Source organism: Mesoplodon densirostris, chromosome X (genome assembly GCF_025265405.1).
Source record: "Mesoplodon densirostris isolate mMesDen1 chromosome X, mMesDen1 primary haplotype, whole genome shotgun sequence".
Lineage (NCBI taxonomy): Eukaryota > Metazoa > Chordata > Mammalia > Artiodactyla > Ziphiidae > Mesoplodon > Mesoplodon densirostris.
Genome location: NC_082681.1, coordinates 103,938,152 through 103,956,840, shown reverse-complemented (window position 1 = coordinate 103,956,840; position 18,689 = coordinate 103,938,152). Strand labels below are relative to the sequence as shown.

At 39.6% G+C, this 18,689-nt stretch overlaps 1 protein-coding gene across 8 annotated transcripts in view; it reads right to left on the bottom strand.

Moving 5' to 3' along the window:
* RPGR (retinitis pigmentosa GTPase regulator) overlaps positions 1–18,689 on the bottom strand; it is a 66,060-nt gene that overhangs the window by 10,846 nt on the left and 36,525 nt on the right. For 5 of the 8 annotated variants that reach the window (XM_060086445.1, XM_060086447.1, XM_060086449.1 and 2 more), the window contains 3 exons: positions 6,758–6,922; positions 4,695–4,752; positions 3,126–3,202 (listed from right to left, as the gene is read on the bottom strand). In XM_060086445.1, the coding sequence (XP_059942428.1) occupies positions 3,126–3,202; positions 4,695–4,752; positions 6,758–6,922 (300 nt within the window). The remainder of the gene's footprint in view (positions 1–3,125; positions 3,203–4,694; positions 4,753–6,757; positions 6,923–18,689) is intronic. The other 3 variants (XM_060086446.1, XM_060086452.1, XM_060086451.1) reach the window with 2 other exon arrangements.

Here is an 18,689-nt window from a genome sequence, read left to right as displayed (position 1 = left end):
AATCTCAAAACAGTATCAGTTATTTGCTGAGTACAGCAGGGGGATGTGGGGTGTAGACAGGGATCACAGAGAGGCACAAAGAACCTTCTGCTGATAATGGCACTGTTCACTCTCTTGATTGTGATTATGCTTTCACAGCTGTATATGTATGTCAAAACTAATCAGATTATATACTTCAAATATGTGTAGTTCATTATAGGTCAATTATACCTAAATATAGTTATTTTTAAAAAGCAGGGGAGTAATTATTGGGTGGGTCCGAAAGAGACAGTCTCAGGTATTAAGCCTGAAAAAACTGACAGCAACAGGATACCATATGTATAATTGACCTCAGATTTTCCTCACAATAGAGTAAAGCTAACTGTGTACTTGGGGCAAACGTGCTGTGTTGTGCTGCCACGGTGAATAAAGCTTAGCATCAGAGAAAAGGAAGCCGTCAGGAAAGGCAAGAATCCACAGGCATAATTTTTGGTGGAGAAATCCTCATCTCAGCCTCTTATATTTATGGTAGTGACAATGAATAAGAAATCTATTGACTGTGAACTGGCATGGGGAACTATCCAGGAATCTGCCATATTCTAGCTAGTTTCTGAGGGGTGGCACTGGATTTTTAACCTATCTGCAGCCTTTAGCCTTGTGCCTAGCACATAAGAGGCACCCAGTAAATACATGCTAAATAAACACATGAATAAACTAATACCATGATGGGAAGAAATTATTATTAATAGCTAAAAAGCTTACTACTTTTTTCAGTACCTTACTTAGGTGGAAATTAAGCCAATAACACATTTTTCTTAGCGGCTAACTGTGGATTCAAATTTGCTACAGTTTGGAAAAGCAATATTTGGCAATTTCCAAATATAACAATCAAAAGATCTCTGCCACCAATTAAAATTATGGGTCCTAACCTGGCTATCTGAAACATTTAAAATCATCAAAACAAAATTCAATGGAGAATTCTGTCTTGTAGAGACCAAGAGTGTACTTATTTCTTTTTTTTTTTTTTAATTACCTTCGGAGTGGCTGTCTAATTAAAGGAAGGGATGTAAAATTTCAAACACATGCTTATCTTGATATGAGTTAATGCATCATTTATTTTCCATGTTTTAAAAACAGTTTGATTTGTTTGGCTTAGATGGTATAAATAGGTTAGAGACATTGTAGATTAAAATATATAATGTGGGAATGATTGAAAAAAATCTCATCTAAATCATCTATTTCCTTTTTAAAATATATAGAATGACAGACTATTCTTTAAGTAGGAAATACATTTATTACTGCTTGACTTTTAAAATATAATTTTTAATACTTTTTCTTTTCTTTATCCAAGGAAATGCATACTTACTGAATTATATTTTTCCATTAGGTATAAATGAGAATTTAAGCAGAATCAAAGTTTAGGACTGAATTTGTCAGCCTGGCACTCTGTATCCTGGCCTGGCCTCACCTTTGTCCCATGGACTGGCACGGCTCCCTGATGCTACTGTAGATGCCTGCCACACAGCATGCCTTCCCTGGCTCCGGCCTCTCCTGTCCTGCGTATCCAAATCCTACCAACTATGGACAATGCTGAAGACGGGAGAGGCTGAAAAGTTCCCTAAACTCGACCACATATTCTACAACATGCATTTTCATTTGGTCAGAGGTGTGTTTCAAAAATTTTTTTCTGCTGCTTCATTTCACTTTTCCTCCCCTTAGGTTCTTAGGTCTCCTGACTCCTTTACTTTTCATCCCTCTCCCTCAGATTTGATTTTCTTTTCCAGACTCTTTCCCTGAGCTCTTTGTAAGTGAAAAGAGTTTTCACAGGAACACTATGAAGTATACTGGTGGAATATCTGTTAAATGTTCTGTTCTACTAGACGGAGAATCTAGAAAGTTCTTAAACCTTGATGAAATGTTCTAGCGATACATGTTATAATTCTAAGAAGGATAATAATTCCGAAGTGTCCTTTGAGCCAGGTCACAGACATCTTTTGGGTATGGTAATCCAAACTTATTATTTTATAAAGATAAAAATAGTAATGAAGTAATTTTTAGTAAAAGATAACAATATGGAGATTTGGGCTAAAATAACTTCTGAAATTTCTGAAGTAATTCTGAAAGGAATTTCAGAGTGGCATATACCTACAAAGATGGCAAAAAACAGGCTGTTTACTACCCTAAGGGCGGCTCCTGGTTTTACCTTCATCCTTTCCTCTTTCTTACCCCCTCACATTTTACAATCCATTGTCAACCAAAAATGTTTACTGAGCATCTACCATTTACCAGGAACTGTGATAAGTGCTAAGGATACACTAGAAAGTGAAACAGAAAATAGTTTATGTCCCCAAGGAGCTGAAGGCCAGTGGGGGAGATACAGACATAAAGAAAATGAATATACAAATGACTATGTAATTGCAAACTGTGACAAATACTAAGAAGTATGAGAAAAGGGTGCTCTGTGAGAGAATAATAATGGGACATAATAATTTATATAAGTGCTACTGGTTACAAAAGGCCTCTGTGTGGAAAAGACATTTAAGCTGACACCTAAGTTGAATAAGAATTAACGAGGCTTTTCATTTTTCTTGTCTTCCATGTTACCTCCTAACACTTCTACCTGGCAATGTAATCTCATGATTAAATAAAGTTTTTCTGTAAGTGGAAAGAGTAATTTACTTCCAAGAAGAAGAAACGTATCCATCAGACTTGTAACAACTCCAAAACAGGTACTAGGAGAGACTGGAGTAGCATGTTGTAATGTTTTCTAAGCACAGTCATCTTTATTTTTTCATTCATCCTATTTCTTGGCTTTGCCTTACTCTCTTCTAGACTCTCGGGATACTATACTCTTATAATTTAAGCAGTAGAGTTCTTTTACATATCTTTTATTGTATGATGAATCAGTATGCATGAGGATTGAAAGGAACATGCTATTATATTTTTGCAGAGCAATCTGAATCATAATCCAATAAGTAAACATGCACGTTAAAAATGCGAAACATCACCTGAAATTCGTCACATGTTCTTGAGTCATCAAAACTCATATTAAGGGAGTTAAATTATGTGGATCACCATATAAAAAGTAGTAGAAGCAATTCAATACTTTAGCCTTAACACTAAAATGAAAAATTCATTTCACTTACCTTCTTTGATTTTTTTGTTGATTTACTATTTTCCAGGATTTCTGAAGAACTGTTCTTTGCACGATCATGCATATTTCCTATGATAGGATATAGTTAGAAATATTTTTTCTAACTAATGAGAAAAAGAAAAGTCCTGAGGCTTTCAGTGAAACTCTATCAACCATGAATTATGGGGTAATACTAAAGAGTAGTGGACAACTGCATATTTCCTGAAAAATTAAGGCAAAAATCTCAGAATGACCTGACCAATGTTGTAAATGTTTAGATGACCAGTACCAAGTATAGCAAAAGTAACAGTAAATGTTAGGGAAGACTTCTGTAAAATATAAATTACCTTTTAAAAAAATTAACCTCATTGTAATGAAATTATTTGTACCCAAATGGACATGTCATTTTTTTGGTATTTCAAATTAATCCACGTTATATAGTTGAATAATGATCTTTAAAGTAGACTCATGAAGCATATGCATTCTTCTAATTTTATATTATCAACAACTTAAATCTTACATTTAATTTCTTTTTAACACTTTAGGTTATATGCTAAGAATACTTAGAGATGACAAATATTTTAACATTTTGCTTAAAATATTCTAAAACTTACTACTCTTTTTGCAGAAGTTAGAAGGAAAAATGTATTAAGGGAACTATTCCTTCTTCTGCTTAAGTTCTGATCAGATATCCACTACTACAGACAGTTATTTGTAATGACATCGCAGCAAAAGGTCCACTGTGATGTGATGGTGTGGAAACATAATATAGGGGTCATATAGCAAAAGCACCAATGATTTGGGTGTGGAAACTGTAGGTCCCAAGGGCAGTCACAATCTACTCTGTTCTGTGGCACCTGTTCTCTGACACCAACAGCGAGGCTTGGGAAAGGACTCCCCTGAAACGCCTGTGGTAAGATCAAAGACTCAGGTCTGGTCTCGGGGGGGAAATAACTGGATGGCCTGCTGTGGCTCTAGACCAGCCTGGACATCAGCGATGGGGTCTGGCAGTGCTCACCAGACATATGTATCAAGATCTGGGACAAAAGCCCAACTTAATAATACTGATTGAAAAAAAAAGTAGTAAAAAGGCTGTTCTAAACCACTTAACACTGACACATGAGCAGCCATGAAGAAGCTGTGGTGGTGATCAATGAGAACACATAAGCCTGTGTCACATATTTCATAGCTTATTATGAGGGTCATGTGACAATAAAAAGTGTAAAATAGAATACATACGTGTAAGTCATAATTCTTTAGTTACAGCACACATATGCATAAATATCTGTATGTACATATGAACGTAGTATTCTATGTATCTACTTTTTTTTTTTTTTTTTGCGGTACGCGGGCCTCTCACTGTTGTGGCCTCTCCCATTGCGGAGCACAGGCTCCGGACGCGCAGGCTCAGCAGCCATGGCTCACGGGCCTAGCCGCTCCACGGCATGTGGGATCCTCCCGGACCAGGGCATGAACCCATGTCCCCTGCATCGGCAGGCGGACTCTCAACCACTGTGCCACCAGGGAAGCCCTGTATCTAGCCTTTTTAAAAGTATGCTTTTAAAGTCAAATGTGCTCACACCTTTTGGATTTTCACTGTATTCATGAATGGCCCATTCCTCTCGGTTGGCTTTTGTGTCCTATAAACAATAAAGAAACAATATAATAAAAAACATATTTGTGCTGAGCTAGAAAACCTAGTCTTGGTTTTAAGCGGGGTTCTAGAGTCAGTCTCTAGCTAACAACATAAACATGTGCCAATTACTTCCCTTTGCAGGACTCTTGCCTTAAATGCTGGGTGATTGCTAATGTCTTTCCTAGCTTAAAATTGCATGATTAGGGCTTCCCTGGTGGCGCAGTGGTTAAGAATCCACCTGCCAATGCAGGGGACATGGGTTCGAGCCCTGGTCTGGGAGGATCCCACATGCCGCGGAGCATCTAAGCCCATGCGCCACAACTACTGAGCCTGCGCTCTAGAGCCCGTGAGCCACAGCTACTGAGCCATCGTGCCACAACTAATGAAGCCCATGTGCCTAGGGCCTGTGCTCCGCAATAAGAGAATCCACTGCAATGAGAAACCCACGCACCATAATGAAGAGTAGCCTCCGCTTGCCACAACAAAAGAAAGCCTGTGCGGCAACGAAGACCCAGTTCAGCCATAAATTTTAAAATAAATAAATAAATAAATAAGTAAATAAAGTTCCCTTAAAAAAATCGTATAATTAATAAGAATTGTATATTTAAGAATTCTACTCAAAGAAGATTCAGGAACATTAATTGGTATAGGAATTAGCTCAACATTTTATAATGTCAAATTGGAGTTTAATGAATCCTATGCTAAAGAATTTCAGGGATCACCATAACTGGAACTCATAAATGTTCTTTATAAAATAGAATCTTTTCCTCCCTCTTTTATTTTTAACATTTAATATTTATTTATTTGGTTGTGCTGGGTCTTAGTTGTGGCAGGGAGGTTCCTTAGTTGCAGCATGTGGGCTCCTTAGTTGCAGCTTGCATGCGGAATCTAGTTCCCTGACCAGGGATTGGACCCGGGCCCCCTGCGTTGGGAGCATGGAGTCTTAACCACTGCACCACCAGGGAAGTTCCATCATTCCCTCCCTCTGAAAGAAAACAATAACTGCTAGAACATATGTTTTCCTCAGTGAGAGGAAGGAGTCTTGGAAAAAGAAAGAAGCAAGGAAGAGAATGACCTCTTTAGCACAATACCATTTTGTAAATTGAAAAAAAATATACACAAAACAACAACACGTTTTACAATTACACATTCAAATAAAAGGACAAGCATGTTTCAGTGGTTGGCTATGTTAGGGAATCAATTTAAATAAAGAGAGAAGCACCTTGCACAGACCAGTGATGATAGTGTTTCATCAATGAGAAGGCAGGATTAACTCAGAGCTCTTTGCAAGAGGTCCAAAAAATGAAATGAAAATGAATCAATACAGTATCATTCAGTTTGGGTTTCTGAATTCCATACCTCTGAAATGAATCCAGAGTAGTGCTAGCAAACGAATGATTTCAAACCTACCAACTATCTCCTAGCAGGGTCACTCTTAGGTATATCTGCCAAATGGAAGAGATGTTTTTGGCATCCCTAGCTCCACTTTCAGGATGACTTTCTCTTCCTCAGTGAGGCCTCCTCCCATTCCTCCTATGAATACTTTCTTCTATACCACATCTCTGCAGAACTGATAACAACCTCTAACACTGCTGTGAACAACTTTCATTTGTCCATGTCCATGTAAATATACACACGTATGTGTGCACATACACATCCCATTTCTGCCACTAGTACTGGGCTGCTAACATTGTAATTTTATCATTTCAAGGACCTGGGGCTGAACTTCTTGGTTAATTTCTCAAGAGTGTACTAAACTGGCCCATATCAATTGATTTCCATTCATTTGAAGAACAGAATGCTACCAAGAAATGTGGGAAGAATGCTAGAGAAAAAAGAGTGTCTGATTCATAAATGTGTCAAAGCTTGTCCTATAGCACATGAACAAAGTTATTCATGGAAATATTTCTGTTCTCCAAGGAAGCTGGAATCTGCCCTCTGCAGAGACCAGGGGACCCATATGCTTTCTCTTGGGCAGAGTCTTGGGATTTAAGCACTTATCATCATACCTTTTCAATGGCTGTCAATACCTTTTTAACTGAGTTGTCGGTTTCACTGTGGTTGTCTGCAGGAACACTTTTATTGTCTCCTGTAGCTTTCTTCTCGCCTTCTAGATATTCCTTAATTTCCTCATGCACGTCTTCTGGCTCATCATCTTCTGAAAATTCGTGATCCTGTGACAAAATTGATGATCAGGGAAGAGTTAAAATTTTCTTCTTTAAAAAACAGAGATTTGATATTGCTGTCGTAAACAATTTATACCATCTCAAAGAACATATAGACTATGAATTCAAATATTAAAGTCAAAGAAATAAAATACTGAATAATCTATGCTGCATATCAAGTTACTGTATTACCAAGGATTTCATGCATGTTACTCTATTTCAACATTTTCAATGACTAGGGTTCCCAAAGTTCTTTTTACCACCTATGGTAAGGTTAAAATGGAAAAACAAAATGCTTTCTGGGCTGTCTCAAAAGAATGCTTTTCAATATTAGAGAAGTTAAAAAGCTTTCTATCTACTGTAGCATTATAACATAATCATATGTATATATTATGTTCATTTTCCAAAACAAAAGGATTTAAAATCACTTCAGAAGTACAATTCACCAATATTCACAAGAGAGAGGTAACTATAATTACTTACATTCTGGGAAAAGGATAAAGGGACATAGGCACTTTAAATTGTTTGCTCTTGGTTATTTAAAGCAGATGGAAAACCAGACAGAGCGAGAACGTAGTCCATCTGGCTCCTGTCCAGCTAATCCAAATTATAAAACAGCCTGTCTATGGATTTGATAGACTGGTAATAAATCATGTAATGCTTATTAAGTAAAGGCAGAAAATACTAGTTTTACTCTTTATTCTATACTGAGGTTTTTTTTTGTCATTTCATATTTTGGGTGGAAAACTGCTTATTTATTGTCATTACGAGACTGGACTCTTTATTGGATTTTTTTCCTATGCTTTTCATTTATGCACTTCACTAAAGGCATAATGACCCTTAAAATAGGTGACACAGTAAGCAATCTGTGCCATTCACTCCCTTGAAGAATGTTTTTACAAAGTTCACCTTAGCCATATTTGCCTGAGACCATATATGCCCTTTATATCCCTTCAACACTGTAACTAGCTTCTCATGGTCACCTTCCTAGTGGCTATTTGGCTAAGGATAAGCCTGACACCCAACAGAATCTTTACTGGGTGGTTTGAAAAGAATGTCTCTAATAATTAGCTCACCTTTTTTTCTGGCAAAAATACAAATTGTGAGAGTTCAGGCTAGGGAGAGAACGTGTTTGTATTTCACACCTTAGTAAAACACATAAGTGGCATCCTCAGGCCAACAGCACTAAGGGTATGGCCTAATAGCATTCCCACTGAGGACAAGCAATCTGGAAGTGAAGCCTTGAGATTTAAGAAAGAGTTTCAGAAGTTACTCTGGGAGGGCTTAACTTAGGTTAATCAAGGTCATGAGGCAGTGCACTCAGGAGGGGAATGTGGGAGAAGGGAACAGGGTACCAGGGTAGAGAGTTACATTAAAGGATGTGCTACAAGTTTAGGTTGGGTAAGGTTAACAACAAGGTAGCTACCATTTACCAAGAACTTCTAAAGCTTTCTTTTTCTTCTGCATGATTTCCCCTCTAAGTGACATATATCATGGCTAGCCAAATGCACGTTACGGGTAGCTAAAATGATCAGAGATCATTTTACTTTGGAAGGGAATGGGAAGCAAGATTACTAGATTTAAGACTTAGGCCTGATAAACAGATGTATTCATAAATGTACATATATGAAGGCCAACTAGAAAGAACAGAGCTCCTGAGACAGAGAATTTCAGACTCTGCCCACTTATCTCCCAGAGGGAGGGTCAGTGAGCTGTATTCTATCAAAGTCCTCATTACTTGGACAGTTTGGCTAATCTAGGACTTGGGTCAATTCCAGTTGTGCTAGTTTACTAAGGTATTAATGTAACCATAGGACATCATGCTATTATAAAAAGAAACATGGAGTTATAGCTTATTTTAGAAATAAGCAAAACATCTTTTTTATAATGAACTACAATTTTACTCATTAACTTCATGTAGATCTATATCAACAATAAACTATATCACTTTCGAAGTCTGAGAAAGCTCTTAGAAAATGGCAACTGCAGTAGAAATCACATCATCAATCATGACACTTTGCACTTAATTAAGCACATTTAAAATTAATCTACATATAACTGGACAACTACTTTAAGTCACATATAGCACTTACCTTCAAACTGAAACAATTTAGGAGACTGGCAGAATACTGTCATTTTATAAAAAGAAAGGATAAAGTTTAAATACATTCTTGTCACCAGAACCACATATAATGTAAAGAGGTAATCTGGAGTGGTCAGTGGAAGTGCATCTGGTGTTAGGATCCCAGGGAAGAAGTGAATGGGCCTGGCTTCCACCAAAGGACCCTTATTTCATTGGTCAGACACAGCATGGGGAGCTGTGGTCTTTGGTCTGGCCCAGGGCAACACTTTTTACATTTCTTATGGGAAATACCAAGAAACCAAATGTTCCCCATGAGGTTTCAGTTTGCTTAAGAAACAATTACATTGTATGCTTTAAAAACTAGAGATTGCTATCAGAAGTGGGGGATGGGAAATGGCTGGAAGGGGATTGAAGGGGAGCTTCTAGGGAGCTGACATTGTGCTTTTCCTTGATCTGGATGTTGACTATATGGGTGTGTTCAGTTTGTGGAAAATACATTGAGCTATACATGTATGAGATATATACTTGTCTACGTATTAACGTCAAAAGAATTTTTTTTTCAAGTTAAAGACTATAAAGTGTAAAATTTTGTGCTACAATTCTGGATTCATGACATGCCTCAATGTCACAATGGGTAGAAAATGTTTTCCAAACAAGTTAAATAGAGCATAAAACTTCATATCTAAGTCATCGGGTGAAAAGTGTATATTTCAAAATCTCAATTTCAAGGTATTTTTTTTTTAGGACAAGAAGAGCTAACATGTAAGTTCACGTTTTAACTACACTAGACATCACTGAGGCAGGCGTGGAGAGTGGGAAGGGCACTAAATACAAAGACCTAAAGACTGTTTTCCAAAGCCTTGCTCTACTACTTTTGGCCTGAGCAAGGTACCTACTTAATGTATTTCAGTCTATCTGTAAAATGGAAAAATGACATTAGCAACACCTACCTAGGAGGGTTTGTATCAAGATGAGAAAGATTGTTTACAGAGAAAATAATATGAGCAAACAATAAGTATTTGTATATAAGTGATTTTATAAAGGCCATTCTATAAAAAGATAGAATCCCAAGTATGCATTGAGGACTGTCAAAAAACAAGAAGTTTGGGGCCTCCCTGGTGGCGCAGTGGTTGGGAGTCCGCCTGCCGATGCAGGGGATATGGGTTCGTGCCCCGGTCTGGGAGGATCCCATATGCCGCGGAGCGGCTGGGCCCGTGAGCCATGGCCGCTGGGCCTGCGCGTCCGGAGCCTGTGCTCCGCAGCGGGAGAGGCCGCAGCAGTGAGAGGCCCGCGTACCACAAAAAGAAAAAAAAAAAAAAAAACAAAAAAACAAGAAGTTTGGATTCTTTTTGCCATGTCTCAGATCTTATCAATAGAAAATAGTTCACTTAAAATGTACACTTCTTTGCTCTACCTTCTCGTACACATCCCTTTATTCTCTGCCAGGTGCCCGGTAGCCAGAGCAAGCGAGGGAAGAAGGCCTGTCAGGAGCAGCCCCTGGATGGCAGGGAAGTGGGGGGTGGCCTCAGCTGGGCTACAGGCCAGTGTTGCCACAGGGCAAGATATTCCTAGACCCTCAGGTTTTCCAAGAGAAGTCCGGAAAAACATTTTTTTCAATGTAAAATCTCCTGGTATTTCAATGTTGGCGTCTGATTCAAATGTTTAAAAAATCACTATGTACACCAAACAAAATAAGTCTGCAGGCCAGACTGCACCCATGGGCTGCCAGTTGTGACTTCTCATTCTTCACTTCTAATGACACTACTTTATAATCTCTAAACTTTCCCTTCTTTCTGTGTGCCAATCCCTTACTTCATTCCTGTATTTTTATCACCAAATATATTACAGTTTGACTCTGATAAGTGGCCTGCAAAAATGAATGTAGTGCTCAGGGTACAGAACATCTTGCTGGTTCACAGTTTTATTCTTGTTTTCAGTTTTACTCTATCATTTTCCCCCTCTTTTTCCTTAGATGATTTATCTTCCTCGTTATCTTAAACAAATGCATGATCCATGATTACACTTTATATGTGTGAATTATTTTTTAACTATGTGATAAAAACATTAGGATACAGAGGGAAATCTGTGGTCCCGTGACAGCACTAATATCTAAATTTAGGCTAACCATGTGAGTACCATCAGCCTTTCGTCGTGGTTCAAATGTTGAGGGGCAGTATTTGACCCATGTATGGTGTGTAATGATAGTTTCACTCTACCCGATATTTAAGGATTATTATTATCCATTTCATTCCCATGGATCTACCTCCATAAGCTAATTTTTTTTGGGTTGCTACGCTGTATTTAAACAAAAGTAAGGTTTACAGGCACACGAAACTAAATTAAACTCATGCACATCAGCCAGTGACTTGGAGATTCATGAGGGTAGCACTGTACCTGACTTGGTAGGTATGATCAGAGAGGATAATTAGAGTGATGCAGGTAAGCATTTGCTGAGTACCCCTAACATGTTCCATGTGTTAACTAATGTAAATATCAAAAGATCCCCCCCTTTACTAAAAGAGGGATATAAGACTCAGAAAGGTTAAAAAAAAAAAAAACTTTTCCAGGTGTCCACTTAGCTAATCAGTGAAGGGCTGGGTTTGGAACTCAGCCCTACTAGACTACAGAGCCCATGCTCTGAACCAAACTCTGCCCAAATAATTTGCAGACCATAATGGCTGCCCTCAGAGTTGTTTCCTCACCACCCCGCCCCACCCACTGATATTTAAAGCATTGCATACTCCTCTTTTTTGTTGATAAGCTCACTTCAGCAATACCCTATTCTTATGTACCATCGTATATAATAACAGCAAATAAAACTTTAGAATTTTCCCCCCCAGAGCACCAAAGTCTCTGGAACATACATCTCCCTTCCTAAATTGAGAAATATGCCAGTAGAGCTCTTTGATGTTTATTTCTCAAAATCTAGTTCTGATTCTATGTCTCTGAAAAGTGGACTTCCTGGAGTTCACTCTGATGTCAACGTGGGCTCTGCCCCAGACCCTCTCTGCAGCCCTCCACTGCTCCTTCTTCCTTGGCTTTGGGGGCCCTTGTTTCTTAGAAAGTGTTCTTACCCTTCCTCCTTCTCAGGCTTCCCTTTTTCAACCTCCCCTTACCTGCTGATGTTTCCCTGAATTCTCTTCAGTTCTCTTTTCACAATACGAATGTTGCCTCTCATTCAAATCCACAGTTTTTAACTACATTTATAAGCCGCTGATACTCAGCATCTTCCCTGAGCTCCAGACCCAGATGTATAACTGCCTGCTGAACATCTCCTGGACCAACAAGCCCCCAAGCAGTCTCCTCAATCTGCCCCTACTCCTCAGTTCTCAGTCTCCGTGAATGGCACTCTTTCTTCCCAACTCTCCAAGCCAGAAATAAGAAAAGCTTGGACTTTACCTCCCTCCAAGCTCCATATCCGTACTAAGCTCTCCAATTCTATCCACAAATCTCTCTCAGTAATACATGTCCGCAACTCTCCATCCCACTGTCCTAGTGCAGCCCTTCTTCAGTCTCTGCCTGGTCTACTGTAACTGCCTTCTGACTGCTATCCCTGACCCTGGTCCTGTTCCCTTCTAATCCACCCTCCATATTGCTGCCAGAATGATGCTACAAAAGCCCAAGTGTGATCATCTTACTCTTTTTTTAACACCTTTTACAAACACAGAAGCTCTTGTGCCCCTCTTCCAGGTCAAAGGATACTCTAGGCTGCAGTCACACTGAAATACTCTCTTGGCTTCCGTCAGCCTGGCTCTCATTACCCTGCCCCCTCTTTTAGGTTTTACTTTTCGTGACTCAGTTCATGTTTCACCATCACTCCCAGGAAGCCCTTTCCTTGTTTTTCTGAGTGGCAGCTGAAGTGCCACCCCTGAAGCACTCTACTGTGCTGGTAAATTTTCTGGTCAGCCTGTAGAAACAGCCAAGAATTCCTTGAGATCAGGAGCCATATCTTATAAAAAGCACTTTCTTCTTATTAACTAAGGGATTTAATGGAGGAAAGCCATAGATTTGTTTTCAAATCATATTTTTATCTTTGGGCAGTCTTGGCTAATAACATGGGGGTATCAGGAAATATAAGGGCACTGTTAAGCAGGTTAAGGCAGAGTCATAGCAACTCTTTTTACCTGGTGTTCTTTCAAGAAATCTATACCTACCTAACATCCCTGATAGGTTAGAGGGGCACAGGAAGTTGATTGTAAGCAGCCCTCACTTCTTGAGATCCACCTGATTCGGGGTAGCTTCTGTTCCCTTTTTGGTGCTTGGTACATAAATATTTGTCGACTGAATAATATGTACCAACTATAAGTTATGTGTCAGGTACTGGGCATATAATATCACATTTAACTTTCACAATGGAAAGAATGAAGGAAGGAATTACAGCACCTTTCTCCGAGGTAGCATTTTATTTTTAATCTACATGTATACAGAAAATTTATTTCTATAGTGAAATAATAGAAAACATTTCCATTGCACTCACCTGGAGTGCTGCTGGTCAGCAGCAGCAGATGTTTCTGTGGTACTCCTTTGTAGCTTACCTTATTTTTCTGCCAGAGTCCTCATTTGAAACTGTAATTCAATGGATTCTACATATACAACTCACACTTGCCTCAAAAATGATCACTGATAAACTACAGTAAAAGCATGATCAACCAGAAGATGGGGACAATAAAGAGGAACTAGTTATTCCAATCTACTTAACCAACTATTAATTCAGGTCTGAAAATGACTAGGCCAGTGCTCTTTTGACCAGAGTACCAGGCATGCATGAATTACTGCTTCTAAAAGAGCACAGAAATTTTTTTTGGCCAGGGAAATGTGAAGAAATGGGTAAGAAATGCTGTTTACAATTGGTTATCTAGACTGGTTCAAATTCTGAGATGCACATATTTTAAGAACATCATTTCAGTATTTCCGGCTGATTATCTCTTTAGTGGAAGATGAATGCCAATAGCTTTAACATTGGTAACTTGAGTTTAAGAGTTTCTCATCTCCTTGGAGGTTTTTCCTTTATGAACTCCACTTCTGTCATCCATCTTATCTAATCTTAAGTCTACTTCTAAGATAACCACGTTTTGCACTAGATTTAACAACACAGCACATACATTTTAATCAAGGTATTAATTCAATTCTACTAACACTAATGAATGTGGTAGAATTTGCTAGAACACTGCAATGCCAAATCCGCATATTTGGTTAGTTAGTGGAAGCTACCAGAGAGCCTTGCAGCTAAGACAAAATTTATAACTACTCCTAGGAATTTCTTCACTTCCTATCCTAGTCTTTCTCCTCATATTCTTTCTCACTCATGAAAAATCAAATGTACAAAGAATTCAACTACACAAAATTCACAGGATGTTTACCATCACAATCCTCCTTGATAAAAGAAAGTATAAGAAATTCCTCATGTCTAAGATATAGAAAGGACTGGGGAAGGAAAGCTATGAATAAACAATAATGAAACGAACTAGCTGCACTACATACAACGGAATTACTCTAGTGGAAATCTAGCCTCTCTAAAATTCAATATCTAATATTAGTTTCTCTTTTCACAGACAACTACTGACTGTATACATTTAATTTTTATTTTACTTGAAACATTCTGACAAGCAGCAAACAGAGAATTACAGAATAGTCAATGAAGAATACATTGAAGGTAAGAGACACTGGGAATGGCAGTACTGGGAATGAAGGTCTGACAGTACAGTGAAAGCTCAGAAATGATAGGAGCTTAGAAGCACAGAATTACGGAAGACAAAAGACATTAAAGGTGTCATAACTTTTTAAGCGTAAAGAACATTTCATAGAAAACTAGATTAATTGTTTTTTTTTTTTTTTTTTTTTTTTTATTTATTTATTTTTTTCTTTTTGCGGTATGTGGGCCTCTCACTGTTGTGGCCTCTCCCGTTGCGGAGCACAGGCTCCGGATGCGCAGGCCCAGCGGCCATGGCTCACGGGCCCAGCCGCTCCGCGGCATATGGGATCCTCCCAGACCGGGGCACGAACCCGTATCCCCTGCATCGGCAGGCGGACTCTTAACCACTTGCGCCACCAGGGAGGCCCAAAACTAGATTAATTGTAAAGTATAATTTTTCTTCCTTAAAAAATTTTCTTATGCAAATAACAAACGTTAGAATGAAAGAATCTAAGAGTTACAAGGGGCTATAGTTATCATATCATCTAATCCATTCTATTTTACAGATAAGGAAACTGAAGCCCAATGAGTAGCTTTGCTTGGCAATAAATACTTAAAGTTTTTCATACTTTTACAATATACGTTCATCTCCATTCCATTAGATATGCTGTCATTTACCAAACAGTAACTAAAAGAGACATTAGAGTCTAAGTTCTGAACCCAGCTGTCACTTTGTAGATTGCTGCAAAAAGGACACATAAAAGGTAAAAAGACAGCACTATTTTTTTTAACATGTGAATTCCTCATTTTAGCTTTAGAATACCACCCATTCTTATAAAATTATTCTATACGGTAGGGAAACTGTAATCATAGACTGAAAAAACTATGCTAACATAGTTATAAGAAATTAGACGTTTTTATAACCCTTAAAGATCTGTGCCATTTTTAAAGGGACTTACTTGTATACACAAAATGCTTGTACAATATACTCCTGTTTCCTAAAACCGTCTTTAATGAGGAATAATAATATTAATTATATACTATGATCTTTTGATATTTTCTAGTTATATATTTATAATTCGGGGGAAAATACACCAAAATATTAGTTTAAGAGAAGCCAAAATTTACCAGTGCCTCAAGTTATCTTTATCAGTTTCTACTGTACCACAGGTAAGGTAACCATGACATAAAATCAATATAACAGAATGAATGCCTATTCTTCATAATGTGTTCAAGTTGTTTGGCTGGACATAATCAGGTCAGATTTAAAGTTTGTTACTTCAATTCCAAATAATGTGGTAATACATTATTCCAAAATGTTTTGGAACCTGATGGCCCATTTTCTAAGAGTTGTTTTGACTGCACTGGCATTTTGAACCTCTGTACTTCATGCTCTTTCCCCTTTCCTTCCCTGTTAGTAATAAACTTTTTTGGATATGTTTTATCTTTGTCATATTTCACAGATCCTCTCATCTTGCTCCCTTTGCTGGATTCTCTTCCACCACCCTGTCTTCCCTGCCTTCCACTTTCTTCATTGCCTCTCTCCTGGTACTTTCCCTCCTCTTCCTCATCGTCCTCCTCTTCTTCCTTCTCCCCTTCTCTCCTGCTGTTTTCTTCCTCTTTCCTCTCCCTCACTGCTCCCTCCTTCTTTTCCCTTTCCTTGCCTTCCCCCTCTCCCTCCTCCTCTCCTTCCCCCTCCTCCCCCTCTCCTCCCTCCTCTTCTCCTCCTTCTTCCCCCTCTTCTCCCTTCCCCTCTGCTTCCTGCCCCTCCCCCTCTTCCTCTCCTTCCCCCTCTCCCTCCTCCTCCCCCTCTCTTTCTTCTTCTTCTCCTCCTTCTTCCTCCTCCTCTCCCTCCCCCTCTGCTTCCTGCCCCTCCTCCTCTCCTTCCTCCTCTTCCCCTTCTCCCTCCTCCTCTCCTCCTTCCTCCTCCTCCTCTCCTTCTTCCTCTTCTCCTCCTTCTTCCCCCTCTTCTCCCTTCCCCTCTGCTTCCTGCCCCTCCCCCTCATCCTCTTCCTCTCCTTCCCCCTCTCCCTCCTCCTCCCCCTCTCTTTCTTCCTCTTCTCCTCCTTCTTCCTTCTCTTCTCCCTCCCCGTCTGCTTCCTGCCCCTCCTCCTCCTCCTCTCCTTCCTCCTCCTCCCCTTCTTCTTCCTCCTCTCCCTCCTCCTCCTCTCCTTCCCCCTCTCCCTCCTCCTCCTCTCCTTCCCCCTCCCCCTCTCTTTCCCCCTCTTCCTCCCTGTCTCCTTCCTCCTCCTCTCCTTCTTCTCCTCCCTCCTCTGCTCCCCCTTCTCCCTCCTGCTCCTCATCTCCCTCCTCTCCTCCCTCTCCCTCCTCCTCTCCCCCTTCTTCTTCCTGCCCTTCCTTTTCTCCTTCCTGCCCCTCCCCCTCTTCTACTTCCTCCCCCTTCCCCTCCTGCTCTTCCTCCCCCTCTCCTTTCTCTTCTTCCTCTTTCCCTTCTCTCTTCTCCTCTCCTTCTTTGTCTTCTCCCCCCTCTTCCTCCTCCTCTCCTTCCTCCCCTGCTTGCTCACTCCCTTCCCCTTCTTCCAGCCCTTTGTTTCTTTCCTCCTGATGGCCCTGTTCCCTCTCCTTTTGCTCCCGTTCCTCCTCCTCTTTCAGGTCTTTCTCTCCCTTACCCAGGCTCTCTGTTTCTCCTCCTCCCTTGTCTTTCTCCTCCTCCCCCTCCTCACTTCCTGTTCCACTCCTCTGTTCCACTCCTGAATTACCCTCCTTCCCGATTCCCTCACCTCCACCTTCAGGCACGTGCTCTGCCTCTCCCCCTGGCTTTCCCTCGTCTTCACTCACCCCTGCTCTGTCTGTAAGGTCATCTGACAGGAGCTTTGCTTCCTCCTCCTCTTTTCCTCCAGGCACCTCCTCATTTATCTCTATCTCTTGCTCTTCTATTCCACTTCCTTCTGAATCATCTTCTCTTTCCTGCTCCTCTGGGATGTCTGATATGTGGTCACCCTTAAAACCATATTTTGCCATGTATTTGGACATTCTGTGTTCGATCTCTTCCTCATGTCCTTGTTCAATAAATTTTCTGCTATACCGCAAGTTTTGGTCAGTTTCCACTTCATCCTCTTTCTCTCCACTGCTAAATTCTATTGACTCAGGCTGCTTGAATCCATCAGCTGTACCCTGCTGACTTTCACCTTCACCTTCCAAGTAACTGTCTGGCTCCTCTATAGATTCTCTTTCACTGTCAAAGATCATATCTCGCTTGTTACTTTTACTTTCCTTAACAAAGTTTTTATTTTCTTCATCCTCAATGTTCATGTCTCTATTTGGTAAGTCGTCAAGGAATGTATCAATATTTTTTCTATTCTCTTCACTTTTTCTTAAATCATTCAGACCTGTCATTTTCACCAGACCAGTTTCCTTCTCAGAGACTATTTCTTCCACTTCTGAATCCTTCTGACTTTGTCCTTCATCACTTTCCTTTTCTATTTCCTTACTATTAAGTGGATAGACATCATGCTTATTTTCATGTCTAAATATCCCTTTTTGCAAACTCTCTGCACTGGTGTTGGCCTGAGGCCTTTGCTGGCCTGAGTTGTTACCTACGTCCTCAACTGAAAGTGCTTCCATTGTCACAGCTGCTTGCTTCACGTACATTCCTTTTGCCAAAAGTTGTTTATATGCTTTCCCTTCTTTCATCTTTTTGGACATCTCTTCACTTTCATATTCATTACTACTGTCATTTTCAGTATGAGCTGTATGCTGCTTCAGTTTCTCAATTGTTTCTTGTTTCTGTAAATGTTTTGAAGTAATCGTCATACTACTATTAGTTGACAAAGGTAACTTATCTATTACAAAATACTGCCAAGATTTTGCATTATTATACATTTCACTAGAATAAAAATGCCCAGTTTTATCAGACGTTTTGCTCAGATTTTGGTTTTTTGGGGGGATAATTTATGCCACTCTCTAAGTCTGTGGAACATCTAATTTTGATTTAGTAACATATATCTGTGTTTAACTTTCAAATTTACCACCTGCCTTAACTTTGCCATTATGCACAGTACCATCAATATTTATTCTCTGCCCCTTTTCTTAATCTGAAT